The sequence below is a fragment of the Malaya genurostris genome, chromosome 2 (assembly GCF_030247185.1).
Source record: "Malaya genurostris strain Urasoe2022 chromosome 2, Malgen_1.1, whole genome shotgun sequence".
Taxonomy (NCBI): Eukaryota; Metazoa; Arthropoda; class Insecta; order Diptera; family Culicidae; genus Malaya; species Malaya genurostris.
Genome location: NC_080571.1, coordinates 49045741 through 49068628, shown reverse-complemented (window position 1 = coordinate 49068628; position 22888 = coordinate 49045741). Strand labels below are relative to the sequence as shown.

Below are 22888 nucleotides of genomic sequence, written 5' to 3'. Positions count from 1 at the left end.
AGGATCAACACGAGTGGCACGATCTTCCGAAAGTCCGTACAACTTTTTGGCTCCGCTGACGATATTGATATTGTGACACGTAACCTTGAGAAGATGATGGAAACATACATCGAACTGAAAGCTGAAGCTAGGCGTATCGGACTGGCCATAAATGCGTCAAAAACAAAATACATGAGAGGAAGAGGCTCTAGAGAAGAAACACTACGCCTCCCACCACGAATATTGATAGACGGTGACGATATCGAGGTGGTTGACGAGTTCGTGTATTTGGGCTCAGTGGTGACCGCCGACAATGACACCAGCAGAGAAATTCAGAGACGTATTTTGGCAGGGAATCGTGCGTATTTTGGACTCAGAAAAACCCTTCGATCGAGAAAAGTACGCCACCGCACGAAATTGACCATCTACAAAACGCTCATTAGACCGGTTGTTCTCTATGACCACGAGACCTGGACTATGCTGGCAGAGGACCAACGCGCCCTCAGTGTTTTCGAAAGAAAGGTACTGAGGACCATCTATGGCGGAGTGCAGATGGAAGACGGAACGTGGAGACGGCATATGAATCACGAATTGCAACAGCTGCTAGGAGAACCACCCATCGTACGGACAGCTAAAATCGGACGTCTACGAAGGGCTGGGCATGTCATAAGGATGTCGGACGACAGCCCAGTGAATATGGTTCTTGAATCTAATCCGACTGGTACTAGAAGAAGAGGAGCGCAGCGAGCAAGGTGGATCGATCAAGTGGAGGGTGATCTCAGAAGCGTCCGTGTCTTGAGTGGCTGGCGACGAGCAGCCATGGACCGAGTTATGTGGAGACGTACGTTTGATACAGCAAAGGATACCCCAGGACTATAGCTGTTAGGTAAGGTAAGTAAACGACAGTTATTGTTTTGCTTTAAAAAACTAAAACTGACAGTGAACCGAGCTCATCGAGGGGTCATATTCAAATGATACATAAGAAATCGCAGACCACTTTATCTTGAGTCACATAAACGGTCGAATAATAGAGCATTGAGAAATCAATGCTTCAATTGTTGACGTGTGAAGATTCAACTCGGTTCTCTTTTTAAGTTCTCAAGCAATCCATCGTTTTCACGACTAGATCGGTTTTTCCCGATTTGTGGGAGGAATTTCAAAACATTGTTTTCAACGATTTAAAACATTTATTCAATTCAACACTATATATTTTTTAACAATTAAAGATCTAACGCGTAGTTTATTTCTACATATAACTGTTGATCCACCTCAAAAACTTGGCCACATCCGTAAACACGGCGTAATGATTCGGATCGCAGCTGACCTTATTCTGCAGAGCAGCACTAACCGAAACAATTCCCCGCAGGAACCACCGATTGCCTTGCTTGAATACCATTCCACCACCGCTATCTCCATTACAAACGGACGTTCCTGTGAAGAGATAGAAACAATTAAATTAACCACTTCAACTCAGTACGCTCTCATACCGTTACGGAAACCAGCACAGAAGGAGGTGTTGGAAGTCACTTTGCTGAAGAAATCTCGATTCGACCAAATGCACGTCTCGTGAGCAACCACCGGCATCTGTGCGAAGGACAGTTGTTCGCTTACCAGTCCCTTCTCGTTGTAACCCCAACCGGGAACAAAGCCAACCTTGTTGATCAGTATCTTGTAGTCTTCGTCAAAGTTCCAGAGACAAGCCGGCCGTACGAAGTGACTAAATCTAACATCGTCCTTTTGTTTTAACAGAGCGATGTCGGCAAAGAACCGTTCGTAATTGTAATCCGGGTGAATCAGCACCCGATCGATTTTAGCATCCTGTTCGGGTCCGTTCCATTGCTTTAGGTTTGTCTTACCGAAGTAAACCAGCAAACTACCGGATTCCACCGGTTGCCGAGATTTCTCCAGTGCCACACAATGCGCTGCTGTTAGGGAAAACCGGGCAGAAATCAATGTCGCCCCGCAAAGGTACTTCAGCTCGGTAATCGATGATCGGTAGAGAGCTCCGTGCCATGGGAATTGTGCATGATTAGCCGGTGATCCGTGGGTTACCAGTGGATTAGCCTTCGGTACGATCGTGCCACAGATGTCCTCGTCGTAGGAGTTAATGTGGTGTGTCTTGAATGAAAGAAACACGTCAAATTTAATACTAGAAACTACCTGAACTGTAGACTTCGCCATACTGAGCTTTCGACGTTCTGAATAAAAGCGTAGTCTCCCTGAAAATAGCTTGGTTTCGCAGTTGAAGTTTTCACCCGTTTGTATGTATCTTCTTCAGCATACGAAACGGCTTCTATCGGTGAACTCGTTCGATACTCTCTGCTAGATTGATGATCATCTGGAGCTTTAGTAGTTCGACCAACAGCGAAGTTATTCTCCCGAGACGGTTCGTAGCTAGATGTCGATTGCTTGGTTGGCTTGGGAATAGATCTCTCAGTCGAATACTGACTATTCGGAGGTTTTCTCCAAATTGTAGGATCCTGTATTGGATCGTAGTCAAATGGGATTTTGGGGATGTGAGATTGCTGTTTCCGCTTACTGCTAGATTCATTAGAAATGTTGGATGAATCTGAAAATCTATACATAATTGAAATCACGAATCAAGCAATTTGTTCAACATTGTTTTCACTGTTAGTACCTTGGTTTAACGTTTAAAGGATCTTGCTGTAACTCCGGGAGGGCTTTAGCGGAACCGGTCTCCTCATGAGAAGACTTAATGGAATGAAAAGATTTGTCAAGGGAGGCAAAAAAGACGTGCGTGTTAGTAGAAAGGTCATCAGGACTATGATAAACGACCGAGTTAATTGGTTGAACAGAATGAACTACACCGTTATCATGTTTGCTGTCATTGCTGGGAAATTTTTGTTAAATAAAATGTACAGTTTACTGCCGTTAGGATGCGCCAAAATAATTCTTACGTTTTTGGTTGACTTTCACGCCTAACCGTTTCACCAGGATAGACTACCGGTCGATCATGCGAGGAGCTCACCACACTTGTTTTAACATGTTGATCGGTAACCGGTCTTACGGTGGGCACATCAACGCAAATGTTCTGCCCATTGAAACGAATTTGGTGCAGTTGCGGAATTCGCTCGTAATCCGAGTGTTTAACGTAAAATTTCAATATCAATGTTTCGCCAGCGTTCAGTCGGTACGATTTGTCCTCGATGTGGAAGTTTTGGTTATCCTTAGTTGTGACATCTTTGAAGTAAGCCTAGAGCGAGGAATTGTATGACACGATCTGTAAAACTCGGTAATCTTAGCAACATCTTACCCCGAATACGTAAATCTGACCATCGAAGATCACGTCGATGAATATCCCGTGCAGAGGTACGTTGGTTTTCAATCGCATCGTTCCGTACCAAGTGTTTTGGTTATCTTCCTGTTCATCGTAATTGAACACCGTCGGACAGGGTGACGTTTTCTGGTGACTGTTGGATATGCTTGTCACCAATAGCGCGGTGATGATGATTGCCTGAAAATTTTCGAACAAAAAGTATCTTATTTTATTCTTATTAACTACTGCTATACTACTCCTAGCTACTATCTGTCGACGGCCAGAAAGCAAGCACTAAATTTCGTTCTTCGGCACTACGGCGAAGACATGGAGATTCGGAGCCAAATCTGTTTCCGGCAGTACCCTTTTCCGTTGATCTAACGTAAAAGCTTTTGAATAGCTTGCTGAATTTTCTCCCTGAAAGAATTGTCTTTCTGGATTTCTTTCACAAAAATGTTGAAGAGAAAATTATCTCCTATTTCTTTCTCGAATGTCATATAAATTTTTCTGAATGTTGACGGGAACTCTGAATTAAGAAAATATGTGAAATATCTATAATTTTTTCGACCGGGTTGGCGGTTCAATGCATAGGATGCTGGTCTCACAAACCAGTTGTCGTATGTTCGAGCCCCGACCTGGAAGAATTCTTAGTGGCAGTAGAATCGTAGTACTAGCCATGCAATGATTCTATACAAAAGAATCGGCTGTTGCAACAGAAAGGTCAAATTCCACAAAACGAATGTGATGCCAAGACTGTGCTTTTACTATAGCTGCTAGGTAAGGTAAGTTATATCTGCTTGGTGATTTATGTTGAACCTTCGAATGGTATTAGCAGCTCAACATAAGCTACTAATGCACTGATGGGTCGAAAACGAAACATAAAGATAAAAAAATAGTTACGTGAACTTGGCACAAACCGATATCCATGTAGTACCAAAACGCTTAAATGAAAACTAATTACCAGAAGTCAATAAAAGTTCTGTCCGAATTCAAGCACTCTGAAATTCCTAAATTTGTAGTTAAAAGGTGTTTATTAAAGTTTATTAAAAAATCTAATAAAATCTAGATCTTTTTCAAGTTCCAACCACATAAAATAAAGAAAAATTGTTCACTCAAACTTCCTTATTACCAAATTGACTCCTTTCATCAACTTTTGCATTTTCTTCACCGCATAATGTAAATTTGCTATGAACTACACTTCAATTTTTCACATACCGAACCTACCCAAAAAATCAGAAGTTGATTAAAAAAAGGCCAGTGAGTAATGTCACAGACATAACTGGCGGACGTGAATACGAATAAAAATGATAACCGTTCGCATTAGTTGATTGTGTGAATTTCGCAACTTTTACTGCTTCGCTTCCAGAATTGTAACGGTGCATTTATACTAAAGATCAACTTTTTGGCGACAAATATTTTCTACCACACAATTAAAAAACGCGGAAGAAATGAGAGCAAATTAAAAGTATCAACATACAGAATTGATCTCGGGGTTGCAAATTTTAGTGGAAGGAACTATCCAAATATTGTATGAAATTCATTTCTGGTAATAAGAAGGGCCGAATTCTCTACGATATTAAACATTGTTGGGAACATTTTTCTCGAACGCGATGCAACTAAATGCTACTTTTATTTTCATACGTTTGGTGCGAATTTCGCACTGCGAAATGTACACAAAGCTAATCAATGTATTCTAGTTTGCCATTAAAGACTGTCCCAGAAAGTATGGACGCAACCAAAAACCGCTGCCATTTCGCAATGGTTCAGAATCTGTTAATTTTTTTGGCTGCGTCCTATTGTTTACATTCTTCTCTAACCACTTGTGCAGTTGTTTATTCGTTTTCATTAGTTTGTTTCGAAATGCGTGGACTTTCAGCAGAACAACATCGAAAAATTGTGTACAAATGGTGCACAGAACGCGGACTGTCACTTTGAAAGATAGCAAAAATGGAAGGAGTAAGTGAAAAAACCGTGCGAAATGCAATCAGGAAGTTCGGTGAGGATAACACCTTTGAGGATAAACCGAAAACGGGTCGAAAAAAAGGTCCTGCTAACCATCAGTTGGATAAACGTATCCTGAAAGCGTTCTAGCAAAAGAAGAAGGTTTCAGTTCGGGATGTGGCCAAACAAGTGGACACTTCGAAGTCAAATGTTCTTCGTGCTAAAGAACGTTTGAATCTTCGAACCTATAAGAAGCAGAAACAACCAAAACGTAGTTCGAAACAAGAAGCATCGATCAGGCCGAGGGTTCGAAAGCTGTACAATAGGATTCTTGATGGAAATTTGAACTGCATAGTCATGGACGACGAAACCTACGTGAAACTCGATTACAAATCCTTGCCGGGACCACAATATTATACGGTGCGAAATGGGCAAGTGTTGAACCAGTCCGAGACATCGATTGAAGTCGAAAAATTTGGTAAGAAAGCTATGGTCTGGCAAGCAATTTGTAGCTGCGGTAAGATTTCGAAACCCTTCATCACCACTGCTTCAATGAACAGCGAAATATACAACAAGGAATGTTTACAAAAACGACTTCTACCCATGATTCGATGCCGCAAGGATCCTGTTGTCTTCTGGCCAGATCTTGCTTCTTGCCACTACTCGAAATCAACGATAGAATGGTATACTACCAAAAATGTCACTTTCGTCCCAAAAGACCACAACTTCAACCAATTGAGGAATTTTGGGCATTAATGAAAGCACATCTTAGGAAACATGTCTCGGCAGCCTAAACCATTCAACAGTTCGAAAAAGATTGGGAAAAAGTGTGAAAACTTGTCGCCAATATGTCTGTACGGAATTTAATGAGGAACGTTCGCAAGCTAGTCTACAATGGCTAAGTAGCAAATGCTGAGAATAATATTCTGTTGTTGTAGTCTAATATTATCAGTATATCGAATAAAATTTGAATATCTAACACTTGTGAATTATTTACAGCGAAATCAAAGTGCGTCCATACTTTCTGGGACAGTCTTTAGAACCATTAGAACGGCTAATTTTGTATAATGGTCCCCATAGTTGGCCACTTTTGGTAATTATTTTTACGTTTCGTCTTTGACTCATCAGTGCAGAGCAGTTCAAATTGAACTGCTTAGTGCTAAACTCGGCAGTTCAATTTGAACCGCTAAGCAGACGTAAAGTTTCTGCTACTTACAGAACACTTTTTGTTTTGCAACGGAGTGCAATGTCTTTTCTGACGTGCCGAACGAAACTACGAAACTTTTAGTTGTATTTTGCTCCAATGCAAACGACCAGCAGCCGGATTTGCTCCAATGCAAACGACCAGCAGCAGGATTCTTTGAAGGAAAGGGGCCCTGCGAACGTCCCACAATTGATTCAATACTGAACTAATACTGAAAACTTGATACTGGAATTGACCTCTCAGTTTTCTTGTTTGATTCTCGTTGATACCAAACATTTCAGAAAATTTTTATTTTGAACTATATGTGATTATGTCATAAAACTGAAAATGCAATCGTAAATTGATGGTCATATATCCGATGGAGTGTAGCAAAAATTATGTTTATGCGTTAGTTACAACACGATCAGAAACTCATCACTCTCTCAGAGAGTAAATTTAAAAAATGCGCCTCATAGTAAAGTAAGTCGGGCCTTAAAATTATTTCAATTGGTTGGTTATATAAATTTAATGGACATGCAAACATGTTTTGCTGCATAATTTCCTTGTTTCAGTCTCCAGAAGTAGCGGCAAAAATTCCAAAACGAAACTCACATTGATTTCTCAGGAGTGGGTTGAGCTTTGGGAACAGATTAAAGTACAAGGTTCCAAAACCGAACCAACATCAGCATATCCAACAACACTTCCGAAGTACACTCGCGCTAGGGTATTTAGCCTTGAATGAGATCCCAGTTACAGAATATCTTTTTCATCTGTCCGAACCATGGCATATGAGCTCAGTACTTGTGATATCTTTTAGCTCGAGCTCCACTTCCTCTTTCCAGTCATCCAGCTTCATTTCATGTAGTTTTGACATTGTCCTGTGTAACCGCATCAGAGGGCCTGCCGATGTGGGCTTTCTCTGTAGTGGAGTTTCGACCACCACGAATTTCTCTACTCGTCTTGAAACTCATGGTATATTTTGAAAGTGGAATAGCTTCGTAATATTTATCCAATTTACCTTTGTTTTCCTTCGTCGTTCTGTATTCCAAGAAATGTTTCTTTTGTTTCAAAACGTATAAATAAATAGCATGTAACAAAGCAACCGATGAAAGTGAGTTAATTGCATATATGCATGCACGAAGCATTTCACGTGGATTCGTCCTGTCGAGCTTGTCGAAAACAGTAAATAATGTATAATATGGTTCTTGAACTGAAGATACAGAAGCCTGAACTTCTAGCAGGAAACGGGAAAGATTCATGGGTGCTGTCGGTTCACGCTCGAGAACCATTCGTGCCATTCATTTAAGCACTTCGCTTACCACGATATTCACGTTTACGATTGGTTTTATTCCATAGCTAACAGGTGCATTTAACATCACCCATAGAATTAAAGTAGGGTTGGTAGCGGTTTCCGACTATCTAAGAATAATACTACGGTTTCACCTGCTAGTCCGAAGTTTTCACCCTCACGAAGGTGAATTTAATTTGATTTCTTCCTTAGAATGTTTCAATTTCATATCTTTAGCTTTTATTGAAAAACGACTTGCCAAAAAATATCCATGAAATAAATTGACAGTTGAGTCGAAGTACGTAGTTAGAGCTCGAATTAAATTGTAATCGTAAACACAATATTGCTCAAAACCAGTTAATAGGCATAGGAAATGCATCACAGAATCAAGCCACATTTAGAAGAATAGCCAAATCTTAATTTCCTCTGCACATCGCAGCACTGTTATCATAAATAATGAAATCTCAAGAAAGTAAACACGAATCATCTTCGAGCTTCGCTTGTTTAAAACCAAGCTCAAGTCACAAGTTGTGGTTTGAAAACAAGTTTATTTGCATACTGTGCGTCGATCAGTAATTCTAGTTATATCCGTATTCGTCACAGTTTTTCCCCCACATAGTTAATATCCTCTCATCAATTGGCACGTTTGATCGCCGTTCACAAATCATCTTTCGTTGAAAAAATTCCAACCAGAATATATTCCCGATCCTGCCTAATTCCTTCGAACTATCATCATAAATTAAAACGGTATTTGAAACTAATAGCGCAACAACTCTATCAACCTTCATTGCTGTGCTCCTGTTGGCATTTCCAGCAGAAACCGAACCTCTTTGTTGCACAAAATAAAATAAAAAAAAACTAGAATCACTACAAACGATATGAACTCCGAACTATTGCTCGTACGTCGTACTCGATACCGGCCGGGGTGGGATGAAAATTGCAACTAATCCTAGTACTTCTAATTGCTGAGCTGCGCCGTTTTATTTTACTTTCATATAAAGCAATTCAATAAACTGCTCGTTCACCCCTGCGAATCCATTAAATGCAAACGGGGTAGCATATGAATAGTTTAAACCTCGTCGCGACGCTCGATGACAGAGACTTAAGTTCTCCGTCTGGTACTCGCGCGGAGAGGTGCTGCGAGGAGATCGGGAATCGGGTTTCATTTTCACTTGCAACGCGATATCTGCTTGTTTCAACTATAGTCTCCCGTCGAACTCGGGCGGGTAATTAAAAGCTGGGATTAAATTATTACCTGTGCTTCTCTTCTATTAATCAACGGTGACCCTTGAGGTACTAGAATACAGACACACAGAACGCAGACGTCCATTTCGTGTACGAGATAGTTGAGTCACAACTTCGATTTAGTTCTAACAAAGGATTTGCTCATAAAACTTTTATTAGTTTATATGTACAGCATTAGTTTATAAGATACAATTTACATTCAGGTTTCAACTGTTTTGAAATTGATGAATTTTATACCTTTTTCGATCTAATCTTTTTCAGTTTCAGTTTAATAAGCCCGCGCACGAGTAAAATTGAAGGTAATTTGGTGAGTAGCAGTCCGTTTCGATTAATGTGATTCTCGGCTGAAGTGAAAGCTAGCAAAATATCACACAAATCTTAAAGATCCTTTGTGTAGTAAAGGCCGGGGCTAGACCGGACACGGGGTTAAACTGGTGAACTAAAATAAACGGTGATATTTCAAGAGGCATATGATTTGATTTTTAAAAATAACACCAAAATTTGAGAACGTTAATGAAATTTTTATTGGAATCGATAGAACGATCAATATAATTTAATGTTTGAAGATGATTTCATGCAAATGTTGGCCGCAGCTCCGCTTTAGATGCCCCATGCGCAAGGTCTACACTCTCTCTCCTACATATTGGCCGGTATTTTACGAATAATGCCACCGGCCCATAATCTACACAAAACAGTGACTTTTTTGGGATGCATTGGTAGCTCTTACAATGTTTCTGGCAGATCTTAGGTCCAGACGCAGTAAATTTACTAGTTGACGTATCTTATAAACCACAAATGGATTTTCCTCCAACTTTGTCAGCGCTCATTAATGATTAAATTATAGACCAAACTGAAGTTTGACAATGTCACAAGCCATGATTCACGCGTGATCGGTTAAAAACAGGGTTGTTAAAAAGATACCAACAAAAAAAAATCACCTTTTAAATCAGGAGTGGAAATAAGCAAATTTTTTGATTCACAGTAAATAAAAATAGTCAGTATTATCTTTTCATATCACATATTTCGTGTTATAATGAATTTTGAAATGAATGATTTTTGATAAGATAAGTTTCGGTTTTACTTAGAATTTAAAAATGTCTTCAACGTTATTAGTATCACTGTCTGATTCGGAATCAACATTCCAACAAAGTTAGGATAGTTATAATGCTACTCTATGTTCTTTCAACAGGTTTGGAGTTCAAATGGCTGTCACTTACAGTTCCGGTGATATATTGGTATAAGTGACGTAAATGTCAAAACTGAATAGCTCTCAATTTTATTCGATATCAATAATTTTAAGCTCGTTAGGAGAGTTTTTTCGTACGTCGCACAGTGGTTCGAATCAATAAAAACGTGAACATAAATCAGTAGCTGCCAAACCGTTCTTTTAATGCTTATAGTTGTTTTTAAGAAATTATTTACAAATATATACCGCGTAATTTGATTCTACCGCTAATTGTTCATGGCCTACTTTGAAAAAATATATAACCACAACTTTTATTTCTGAAAAGCTAGAATTTTTTTTTCTACAAAGTTTTAGAACTATTGAAAATAATTTACTTTGTCAAATATACCAAAAGTCTAGGTCGCACCGTTTCGGATATACAAAGCGTTTTTATGGCAACTCCCTTAAAATCGGTTTTTTATTCATAACTTGTTTCGAGTTATTTTGTTATGCATGCTTTGTTTGGAATAATTGTAGAAAATATAAAATCCATAATTCTTTTTTTTTATTCAATAATGTAATATAATTTAAGGCACACTGCTTAAGCTCTAAGATGCCAAGGGTATTTTCTAATCTTAATTAACGACTAACTTAAAACTATAATAGTATCATTAGACTATGTCATCTCGGGTTCTCGTAAATCGTAATGGCGATCGGCAGTGGTCGATGAATTGAGTGCTGCATGAGTCTTCCAGATGGCGTTGGTCCGTGTGGGTCCGCGGGAAACACCCCCAGGCTACGAGGGCCCGGCGGGTGGCCCGCATGCTGGTTTTCGACTGGAGCAGTCTTCCGTGGGCGGTGATAATGATATTGCCGAAGAAAATAAAAGAGAAGTAAATATTGTGGAAAACGTGGTAAAAAAGGGGATGTGGAAACAAAATGTCTGAAAACGACAGAGATCTAATTAGTTGCCATCGAGATGGTGAAGAGACAGGGAAGGGGGGACGAAAAAGTTAGTGACAAAAAAAGATCTTGTTAGTTCCAATGAAGATGGTGGACAGGGACGAGGATCGAGAGAATCGGGCGGATGTTAATGTCGAACCTGTAGGTGGAGATTATACTTTCTGAGCGAGGAATAACACATTATACTTGTATGTCAATGTGTTTAAGTTACTGGTATATGAGAAGCATATAAAAACTATCCCGACTCGCCAACACATCCCGAACTGGAACCTCAGGCGGTCTACCTCGGGCCCTAAGGGATTCCAGAAGCTTCGACCTGGCGTCACGATACTCTACGCACAAATCCATAATTCTGTTGAACATTTGTTATAAACATTTTTGCCTTTCTCTATAGAAAGGTATTATAATTGCTGTAAAAACCGAACGGAGCCTCGTAGACCCATAGTGTTATATACCATTCGACTCATTTCGAAGAGATCGGAAAATGTCTGTGTGTGTATGTGTGTATGTGTTTGTGCACTTTTAGAAGATATTTGAACGCGCTTAATTTTCTCAGAGATGGCTGAACCGATTTTAACAAACTTGGGCTCGTTTGAAAGCTACTATCGGGCCATTGATCAAGTTCAAAGATGTGACTTTTGGTTCCAGAGATATGATGGTATAAGTGACGTAACCGACAAAACACGTTGATTTCTACCGCTCTTATACATATAAGGGTGCCAATATTTTGGGATCACCTCTAATTTCGTAAAGCGCTAGTGCTCAAAAGTTTAAGCACATCGAAAAATGTCCTCATGCAAAATTTGAGCTAAATCGGACATGCGTAAAGGGTGCTGCCCGGCGGTTGAGGTTTGAAAATTTTCGATCTTGAAAAAGCAGTACATGAAACCGAAATCGAACATTTTTTGATGCCAAAAGTCTTAAAATTGCATGAAACGTCGAGATTTAGTGTTACCTCAAAAAAATTTGTTTTTGAAAAATTGACTGGAACTTTTGATATTTTGAATATTTTTACGAAGTCCCAGAAAGCCGATATTTTCAAAAAAAATTTTTCGAGATGACAATAAATCTCGACGTTTCATGCAATTCTAAGACTTTTGGCATCAAATTTTTTTTTCTATTTCGAAAATCTCATGTGAAAATCTATGAGAAAAGTTAGAACCCATATTTTTATTTTTTGCACATTTTACCCCATAGCTCCGGAACCGGAAGTCGGATCCAAATAATATCCAGGAATTTTATATGAGACACCAAGCCTTTAATTTGATTCTAAGTTTGTGAAAATCGGTTCAACCATCTCCGAGAAAAGTTAGTGCAAAAAAACGTTACACACACAAACATTTTGTGTACTCGCCGAACTTAGTCGGATGGTATGCAAAACTCGCCCCTCCGTTTGTAATATTGCAGATTTAAAAACGTGATTGAGCGTTATATAAACGGCTGATAAGCGCAACCGTCTAAGTAGTTTTAAGTACGAAAACCGAATTAATAAGTTGTGTGCCAAAATCGGACTTGAAATTTCCAGAGTAGAAAACTTTTAAAGCTATTTTTAGTGCAAGATCCGGACAAAAAAAAATTGATTGGGACAACCGGATAAAATTTTTGCATGGAAACTTTCTACGTGTTTTCCTTGGCTGCGGGATTCCACATATTGAATGTTATGTATTTTATATAACAGATTCAAAGTCGTTTGTTGTATTAATTTAACGTATGCGCTTGCAACCCACTGTTTTTCCTACAAGTTGTTTGAGGTTCAAAAGATTTTCGAATACTGGCTATTGATGACGAACCATTCATTTTAATCAAATTGTATAGCAATCAGATAATTAGGATATTTAAGTTCAATAATCTCCATTAAAATATCTTTCGGAATCAAAATTAATTAAAGTTTAAATTATTATTCCAATTATCACTTTAAAAGTAGTTTAATATGTTTAAAATTACTAATGTGATTACTGTATTTAATTCTAGATCATATTTCAATGGTTATTAAATAAATTTTATGGTGACGTTGAGCAAGATCGCTCCAAAATTTTAAGAAGTAGATAAAAAAGCTTTAAAATGATAGTTACAGATACTTTTTACCGCTTTTGAAAACCTAATTATTAACAATTGTCCCGTACGCCAAAGAAAAGGAATTAAAGTCTCAGAAAACTCAACTGCCAAAAATGTAGGTTTTAATATTCCTACAAAATTGTATAAATTGTATTATTAAACTGGAGCACTCGTACCTCGTTCTTGGCCAAATGCGCCGAGAGCGAACGAAGCGTTATACATTCATTTCTGCGCGGTACGTAAATGCGCGATCGAGTTTTTGTGAGAGCAGCCAAAACTCTTCACCTGGGCATGGTTGTCTTATGAGAATGAGAACAAATTTGTTTCAGCTCAATAAAAAAACGCGTATATTTACGCTACTTTATGTAATATACAGTTCCCACAATTTAAAAACTAATCGCAATTCTAGTTTTGTTACCCAATTCTTCAATTCACGGTGTTCGGATTTTTGATTCACAATCGGAAATTCTGATTCACATTTTCGTGCGCAAAATGAGCTTATTTCCACCTCTGCTTTAAATTAGATTTTCGATTCACTTGATGTATTTCATAGTAATATTGATGGGCTTGTCTGGTAAATTCCGTTTATTTTTTTCTGTGTAGTTTTCAGTCAATTAGACTGTTATAGAAACAACAAGGAAAATACGTACCCAAACAGGGTCATTAAAATGGCTAACGCTTCCAATTTCAAGGATACATGAGAAGGGGCGGGTTTTCGAGGTACAAACCCTTCCGAAACTCAAATAATTTATATTATGAAAGCCTTTCACTAATAATTCACAAATACTTAAGTCAATTATAAAATGAATAACTTTCAATAAAAACTTGTCAAGTAATTATAGTCGTATTTCCATGTTTTAAAATACACCCTTTAAAATTCTCACTGTATATACAACTTTTCTGTTTCGTTTCGTTTTAATTCCACATTCTAAAAATCTTCTATTCGCGACCTATTACTTTTTGAAAAAGTAAAAAAAGTGACATCATTTAGACAACAATTCTATTTTTCTCTGAGTGTCATATACCGTCCGAAACAGTTCATCGAGATTGTATAATATTTGTGTGAGTGCATTTTTTATTTACTCACTTCCCTCAGAGATGGCTGAATCGATATTCTTAAACTTACATTGTATAGAAAATTTCTGAATTTTATCAAGACTCTCGGTTCCGGAGTTATATTTGTGTGATTTATTGTAAAAAATTAAATCTCAAGCGTGATTTTTTTTATTGGTCATACAAAAAGAAGCGGTTAGTAAATTTTTCTTGTTTGAAGATCTAGTTTAACTTCATTTAAAATTCAAAATACGTAAAAAATCTTCAAAGCTGTATTAATGTAGGGTAAATCCGGGTAAGACGCTGCGTTGACATAGACGCCTCACTTTCGAAATCTTGTATATCACACGCGAAAAAATCAGTTCAAGTGATTTTCTGAAAAAAATTCAGTCACTGAAAAAATCACCTCCGAGATTTTCGTTCATGAAACAAGCATCCACAAAACTCTGAACCTTGAAGTTCACGAGTGATTTTTGTGTCAGTGTGTCAACTTGATGACGAATTTTCACCCACAAAAATACTACTAAAGAGATAATGGAAAGAGAGAGAAGAGTCTCCGATGATATTTCGATGCTGGATATGCACTACGATTCAGTTCGTGCAAGGTTTTATTATTATATTTACCTTATGATCAAAAAAGAACTGTAATTTGATTAAAAACGTGCTTAATCCGCCTAGCAGTGAGATGATACATTTTTTTCAATCCGCATGTGTTTTTTGCATGAATATTCTTCGGTGTTTCAGTTTTCATGACATTATTCTAATGTCCGTCGTTTTAAGCGGCAATTTGCGATTTTAATCACTCATTACTCTGTAATGTCGAAACTGTCATCTTCTATATCGCTTTGAATTTTAAAAATTCATCCTCTTACAATTCCAGAATTGGATAAAATTGGATTTATTTTAATTTGAATTTTTGTTTTTGAAATTCGATTTGGCTTTTTTTGAGAAAACGATTGAGCTTTGAGAAACGATTCGATGCTTGAACCAGAATTCGAAATTCGGTGTAGCCGAAGTGAGACAAATTCACCTGAGTAGCTGTATAGTTTACATTTGTTTTAAAATGTTTGAAAATCAATGTAGACATCTTTGAGGAATCGTAGTGCGAATTAAATTTTTGGGTGCCTTCCGAAACGAAAACTGAATACAACCAAAAATGAAATAAGTTTATTTGGTTATCGACACTCTGCATCTGCAATCTGCAAACCCGATAAACCTGATTAATTTATGTGAAATAGACATTTTTATACTAATCACCCTGTATCTCCGAAACCGGAAGTTGAATCTGACTTAAAAGCAAGATGTCTTATAGAATCTAAAGACTTTTCATTTGAATCTTAGATAATTCTTAGACTTCATTTGAATCTTAAAACGGGTCAGCCAACTACGAGAAAAATGAGTTCCACAATTTTAATTTCGTTTCACATGTCCTCCTGTAACTCCGGAATCAGAAGTCGGATCCAAACGTAATTCAGGAACCTTGTTTGGGAGTATACTACTTTTCATGCTAATCTGAGTTTGTAGAAAACGGTTGAGTCATCTCCGAGAAAATTGAGTGAAATTATTTGTCACAGACGCATTTGCTGATCTCGACGAACTGATTCGAATGGTATATGGGTGTTTTGTTCTTCCAGCATTTATTACTGTAAGTAGTTTAAATCAATATAATTATGGAATTGCTTTCAACTCGAAAATTCTGCCATCATCTGGTTTACATATGGCATATTCGAACGATTATGTTGCCAAAAACGAACCGTGCTAAAATCGGTCCGGGGCAAAATATCATGCTGTACACAGTCTTTTGGGTATTACCGTGCGGTATCTAAGTCTGAAAATATATTCTGTTTTCAAGGTCAATTGTGACAGATCAAAAAACTGCAAATTTTGACATAAAACTTGGTATAACTCAAAAAGTAAACATCCGATCTCAAAACCATTCAATAGCGTTCAGTGTGACGGAGAGACTTTTCATTTGCGACTAGTTTGATCATAATCGGTCCAGCCATCTCTGAGATCTCGACCTCTTAGTTGACAACACACATACAGACACACACACATACACACACACGGCCATTTGCTCAGTTCGTCGAGCTGAATCGGTTGGTATATAACATTCGGCCCTCCGGGCCTCGGAAAATTTTGCAAAAGTTTGAGCGAATTCCATACCTATTTTTTATATTTATAAAAAAAGGAAAAAACGCAAAATTTAATTTTTTGATAAATTTCTTTATTATCGCCTTCAAAGTACTCTCCTCCTGCGGTAATACATGCATGCCAACGCTTGATCCAATTTTCCATACAAGTTTTATAGGCCGCCGAAGGTATGGGCTTTAGTTCACGCAGCGAATTCTCTTTTGTGGTCTCTATGGTCTCAAAACGCGTTCCCCGCAATGGCAATTTCAGTCTGGGGAAGAGGAAAAAGTCACACGGGGCCATATCTGGAGAGTACGGTGCTTGGTTGATGATATTGGTTGAGTTTTTGGTTAAAAACTGCGACACAACCAACGCTGTGTGAGCCGGCGCATTATCGTGAAATTCAGCTTTTTTGGCACCAGCCGTGAAGCGACGCGTTTCAAACCCAAAACATCAGTTAAAATGTGTTCGGCTGATCCATAAGAGATGCCCAACAACACAGCAATCTCTCTAATCGGCACAGAACGATTTTGTAACACGATTTGCTTCGCCGATTCAATGTTTACTTCAGTAACAGATGTTGTTGGGTGGTCAGGGATCTCATCATGATCCAAGCTTGTAGGGCCACCTTTGAAGCGTTTATACCACTCGTATGCCTGTGTTTTTCCTAGACACGATTCACCAAAGGCCTTTTCTAACATTTTCAACGTTTCGGAACACTTAAATCCATTTGCAACACAAAATTTGATGCACGCACGTTGTTCTAAATTTTCATCCATTATAAAAATCGCACACGAAAATTTCTCAACTTCTTTGTATAGACGCCAAACAAAAACTAATCGTATGATATGCGTCAAAATTTGACAGAAGGTGTATTAAAGCTTTGCCAACGTTGAGAGAATAAAAGTTTACCGATTGGATAAGCGCGGGAATTTTAAAATGAAAATTCCGGTTCTTTTTTGATCATAAGGTACATCAATAAAAAAGGCGGGTGCGTAATTTCAGAGACATAACTGGAGGTCGTGAATACGAATAAAACTGAAATAATTCATTCACGCTTCCGAATATCAATAATCGTCAGCTAGTTTATTAATTGAGTGAATTTTTACTGTTTTTCACTGCTTCGCTTCCATGAATGTAACGGTGCTTTTATACGAAAGTATGCGTTATTGATGACAAATATATTCCATGGTAGAATATAGAATAACAGATCGGCTGAAAAGTTCGTATCGTTTCTATGAGAGGACGCCACTAGCATTAAATCCAAACCATTTTCAGTTAGTACCAACCTTCAAAAGATACGTGTATAAATTTGACAGCTGTCTGATTATTAGTTTGTGAGATATTGCATTTTAAGTGTAGCTACTTTTGTTATTGTGAAAAAAAATGGAAAAAAAGGAATTTCGTGTGTTGCTGAAACACTACTTTTTGATGAAAAAAAGTGCCGCCGATACCAAAAAATGGCTTGATGAGTGTTATCCAGACTCTGCACCGGGCGAAGAAACAATTCGTAAGTGGTTTGCAAAATTTCGTACTGGTCATATGAGCACCGAAATCGATGAACGCAGTGGACGTCCAAAAGAGGCTGTTACCGATGAAAACGTGAAAAAAATCCACAAAATGATTTTCAATTACCGTAAAGTGAAGTTGATCGAGATAGCTGACACCCTAAAGATATCAAAGGAACGTGTTGGACATATTATTCACGAATATTTGGATATGAGAAAGCTTTGTGCAAAATGGGTGCCGCGTGAGCTCACAACCGATCAAAAACAACAACGAATTGATGATTCTGAGCAGTGTTTGGAGCTGTTATATCGAAACAAAACCGATTTTTTTCGTCGATATATAACAACGGACGAAACATGGCTCCATCACTTCACTCCGGAGTCCAATCGACAGTCAGCTGAGTGGACTGCACGCGATGAACCGAACCCAAAGCGTGGAAAGACTCAACAATCGGCCGGTAAGGTTATGGCGTCTGTATTTTTGGATTCGCATGGTATAATTTTCATCGATTACCTTGAAAAGGAAAAAACCATCAACAGTGACTATGATATAGCGTTATTAGAGCGTTTGAAGGACGAAATTTAAAAAAAACGGCCTCATTTGAAGAAGAAAAAAGTTTTGTTTCATCAAGACAATGCACCGTGTCACAAGTCGATGAAAACCATACTGAAATTGAGCGAATTGGGCTTCGAATTGCTCCCTTAACCACCGTATTCTCCAGATTTGGCCCCCAGTGACTTTTTCCTGTTCTCAGACCTCAAGAGAATGCTCGCTGGTAAAAAATTTAGAAGCAATGAAGAGGTAATCGCTGAAACTGAGGCCTATTTTGAGGCAAAGGAGAAATCGTACTACAAACATGGATTCGAAAAGTTGGAAGATCGCTATAATCGCTGTATCGCCTCTGATGGCAATTATGTTGAATAATAAAAACGAATTTTGGAAAAAAAATATGTGTTTCTATTAAACGATACGAACTTTTCAGCCGAACTGTTATAAATAATACTGAAAAAATGAGAATCAAACAGTACAACAAACAATGTTATAGATTTTTGTATTTTCACAGAAAAACTGCGAACAGTTCTTAGGAAATATTTTATTGATTCTAAAAAGAACCGCTTTGAGAAATTTATCCGTCCTGATTTCTGAACCTGAATTCTGGAAATGAGTTTTGAAATTGAATTTAGGAATTGAATGATGAAGCAGAATTCAGGAATTAGGTTGTGGTTTCGCAGTCACATCCTAAATTCTGGTTCGAAGTTCAGATCTTAAATTTTGCTCCAGAATCCTGGTCTAGAATTCATATCTTGAATTTTGTTCCAGAATTCTGAAGTTGGATTCCTGAATCTTAGTACTGCATACAGATTCCGGACTTAAATTAAGATACTAAATCCAGTTTCAAAAATCGGATCAGGGTCATTTCACCGAAAGCCGTTTTGCCGAAAGCCAGTTCACCGAAAGGGTTATTTAGCAGAATGACATTTCGCCGAATGGGCCATTTCGTCGAATGCTATTTCGCCGAAAGCGTTAACGCCCGTTTTTTGACCTACAATTGTACTTCTTGAATGAAAATTGATTCATGTACTCTTGAGTCCAAAGAAAACTTGTTGACTATTAGCTATTAAGCATCAAAGCAATTGCATAGATGTAGCAAATGTATGTGGTATTTTCCGGTTATTAAGTGAAAATGAAAAAGTATCTAATGCTGCTACGCGATGAAATAAATTTTTGAGTTATTTATGGATATCTCACACTATTGCAAATTGAATCATAAATTACTGATCACATTTCTGATGGCATGGAGAAAGAATTATGTTGTTGCGTTTAGTAAAACTCGAGATATTCACGATTAAGTTCTACCCATTCTTTCACAGGATGAATTTTGAACAGGTGCCACATAGTAAAGTAAGACGGATTTATGTCACATATTTCTACTGAATCGCAATTGAGAAATAAATAATTCTTTCGATGCACGTAGAGTGGTAAATATGAACAACAATATTTTTTTATTCATTGCTATCGACTTTAAATTTTCCGAATACGTTTCTGTAACGATGATATTTTTTGTCTGAACATTACTTACGGAAAAATTTCAGCCGCGATTTTCGAAATTTTGATTCTTTACCAACACTACCAATGGTATACTTGAATGGAAAAAAAACTCGTCAGTGCAAAGCAGTTCAAATTGAACTGCTTAGTACAAACTTAAACAGTTCATTATTTGAACCACTAGGCAGACGCAAAGTTGACGCTATTTGCGAAGCACTGTTTTATTTTGCTTTGAAGCGAGTCGAAGACGAAACGTAAAGAATAGTGAAATCAATTATGTGCACAAAAACGGCTTTTAGCCAAAAATCCCCAAATAACCAAAATCTATCCAGTCGCCTTTTCGTTACCTTCGAAACGTCAGGAAAGACATTGCGCTTCGGCCTCATATAATAAAAGTGTTTCGCAAATAGCGTAAACAGTCGATGACTGCGTATTGTTGTGAATGTAATTTGCGATCTGAGGCCATACTGACTCTCACTATTTGTCGTTCAATAGAAAGAGAAGTGGTAAAAGTATTCTATCTCATGATTCAATAATCTTTTGTACATTCACCATATTTACATTGTACGCCTGTAATCGTTATTAGAGAACGAGCATACATATTTAATAAAAACCACAAATAAATTACCCGACCACTTTTGAGTAGTTATCCGACAACCTCATCAGCCCACAGTCATTCAATTTCACAGCTGCGTTCTACATATTTTTCGATTTATCAGCACGCATGCAGCATAGTCACGACTGCTAGAACGTCGATCTTCGCGGTGGCAGTGATTTGGTCGGTTGTTTGTTAGTACACACTTGTACGACCTTAAATGTACAATAAGTATGGAATATACAAATGGCTATATGCAGCAGCGGCCAAAGCAGCGTTCGCTATATACATACGATAGCGTATAGACACGACGCCTTCCAGTAACAATGGGAATTTATCACGGGTATTATAATATTGGCCATGTGCTGGTAAAGCCAGTCAACACAACACGCAAATCAGTGGCTCTCGACGAATAAATGTGACCCCCTGGTGATTTAGAGGCTTCAGCGCGAGAGACGGTTCTGGTACCGCTCCCGGAGAACTGTTTCGTACAGAAGCAAACAAAACGAGATTGAGTTCCCGGCCAGAAAACAACAGCTGGTGGAAAAACTGCGCAGCTGCAGTACGGTGCGAACGACAGTAGCAAAACATGTGTTAGGTGAGTTACTGTCCGGGGAAAAGTAAGTACATACGTATCCTTGGCAGTAAGAGAATGGAAAATGAGCTCCGCTTATTGTGTGTTGAAATTTATTTGAAACCGTATGATTAAACTGGCAACTCTGCCTGAACAGTAAGCGTTGAAAATAGCAATTGCATGAACCCAAAATCAGTTCGATAAATATTTGCTAAAATCTCAAAGCCTACTGGAACTGTTTAGAAACTTCAAACAGCTTGAAGCACGGCATGGCTCCGGTTTCGAACGGTTCCCGTTGCTGTGCGTAACCTACCCATATGCGCTCACAACACTACTAGAACTCACGGCAACGGCGGACTCTGCCGGAACTCAGCAATCATGCCGTGTTCTCTATTTGCGTATCGGATCCAGACGGTTTGTCTGGCGAAACTGAGCAGAGTGCTGTTGTGTAAAGTGTGTACATATAATATCGTGGTGCCGACCGAGAGTGTTTTGCGGTCCGCTTGATGGTATCAGTCGGTTCGCAGCTTTGATCGTAACGGGACGTGACATTTCGCAGTCGCTGCTGTAATTGAGTGAGAGCCTCGATCAAATCACCCACTTCCGGTTGCCTAACCAGCAGTTGCGTTCGCTAGGTGAGCAGCAAAACACAAGATAGTTTTGTTAGTTAGTTATAACCTAATTAACATTAGACGTACCTCTAGTGGATCGAAGCAGTAGCCGAATTATCGATCCGAAAGCATTCTGTGCAGCATCAAACGGAACGGAAAAGTTTTTGATGTTGATGTAGAGTGCAATTGACCACCAAGTTTACTGGCGAGCAAGGCCGAGCCCGTGTAAATTGACCGAAGGTAAAAATATACCCCTGCCCAATGTGAGAGCTGCTGCAGATATGTAGGAGCAACGAGGGAAATTCACACTCGAAACTCTACCGTGAACTCTCCGAAGTGGGCTACCGGTGTGTGTGTGTTTGCGTGTGTCCGGACGAGAACGTTTTCCACCGTTGCGAGTGGAAACCAGCCGTTGAGACCAGTGTGTATATGTGTGTGTTCGATGCGACAGGACCTCCGCTGTTTACTGAGGTGTGTCGGTGTATTAAATACTCGTTTGTTTTGGCCCGCCACAGCAAGAGTGGAAATAGTCTGGCCTGGCCTGGTCTGCCGACGGCACCAAAGGATCATTGAAACGGAATCAAGCTATCTGTCAAGGTTCGTTGTGTTTCCGGCTCTGTGCCGACAGATCCGCTCGTAGGTGTAGCAAAGGAAATAGTGATATCCGGGCTGATTTTTGTTTTCTTCGACGTGGAAAAGAAGGTATTATCTATGTGCATAATTTGGATGATACCAGTGTGATAGGTGTAAACTGTTCGGAGTGAAGGTGTAATATAATCGTATTACTCGAACTAGGACGGAAGTGTCGTTCAGCTGAGATTTGACTGTTTGACTGTCGGTGAGCTACGAGTCCCTGGTGGCCTCGAATGAGGAGTAATAGCAAGGCGACCGAGTTCGGCTAGCTTGCTTTGAAAGTTCAAAGGTACAGTAGTTTGTTTTGATTTTGTCGGCATGGTGAAACAAGTATATGGGTCAGTTGAACAGAAGCCAACGGCTCTGATCGATATGATGGGAATTATTATTGCGAAATTCAATCCTTTTGTAAGCTGTTGAATAACGAAATAATATTCCTTTTATCGGCTATATTACATTAACGTATACAGTTGAAACGTGTTTTAAGTCTACTTTGATGACATTTTCCATTACATTTTTAACTCAGTAGCGTGAACACAGTAGGCTATAGCACAGGAATACCTCGGTATTGTGTTTTTGTCAGTTTTCCGATGTTGACGTGAATATTTTGTGGGATTTAATCATTCGCTTCCGACTCT

General features: G+C 38.6%; 2 protein-coding genes across 5 annotated transcripts in view; one reads left to right on the top strand and one right to left on the bottom strand.

The window, feature by feature from the left end:
* Nucleotides 1-1143: 1143 nt before the first annotated feature.
* Nucleotides 1144-8623, bottom strand: LOC131427422 (serine protease gd-like). Of its 3 annotated transcripts, none has more exons than XM_058590586.1 (7): nt 8451-8623; nt 3254-3454; nt 2898-3193; nt 2618-2830; nt 2163-2556; nt 1467-2097; nt 1144-1410 (listed from the first exon to the last, which is right to left on the bottom strand). In XM_058590586.1, exons 1-7 carry the CDS (start codon nt 8454-8456, stop codon nt 1226-1228), a joined length of 1926 nt encoding a protein of 641 aa, XP_058446569.1. In that variant the 5' UTR covers nt 8457-8623; the 3' UTR covers nt 1144-1225. The 3 variants fall into 3 exon arrangements, with proteins under 3 accessions (XP_058446569.1, XP_058446573.1, XP_058446574.1); XM_058590590.1 differs by lacking the exon at nt 8451-8623 and adding an exon at nt 6993-7361; XM_058590591.1 differs by lacking the exon at nt 2618-2830.
* A 12869-nt stretch (nt 8624-21492) lies between these two features.
* Nucleotides 21493-22888, top strand: part of LOC131432499 (galactosylgalactosylxylosylprotein 3-beta-glucuronosyltransferase P) — a 184041-nt gene continuing 182645 nt past the window's right edge. Inside the window, exon 1 of one of the 2 annotated variants that reach the window (XM_058598813.1) lies at nt 21493-21641. The gene's annotated coding sequence lies outside the window, so the exon portion shown is untranslated. Of the gene's footprint in view, nt 22540-22888 lie in introns of both variants that reach the window. The other variant, XM_058598812.1, reaches the window with a different exon arrangement.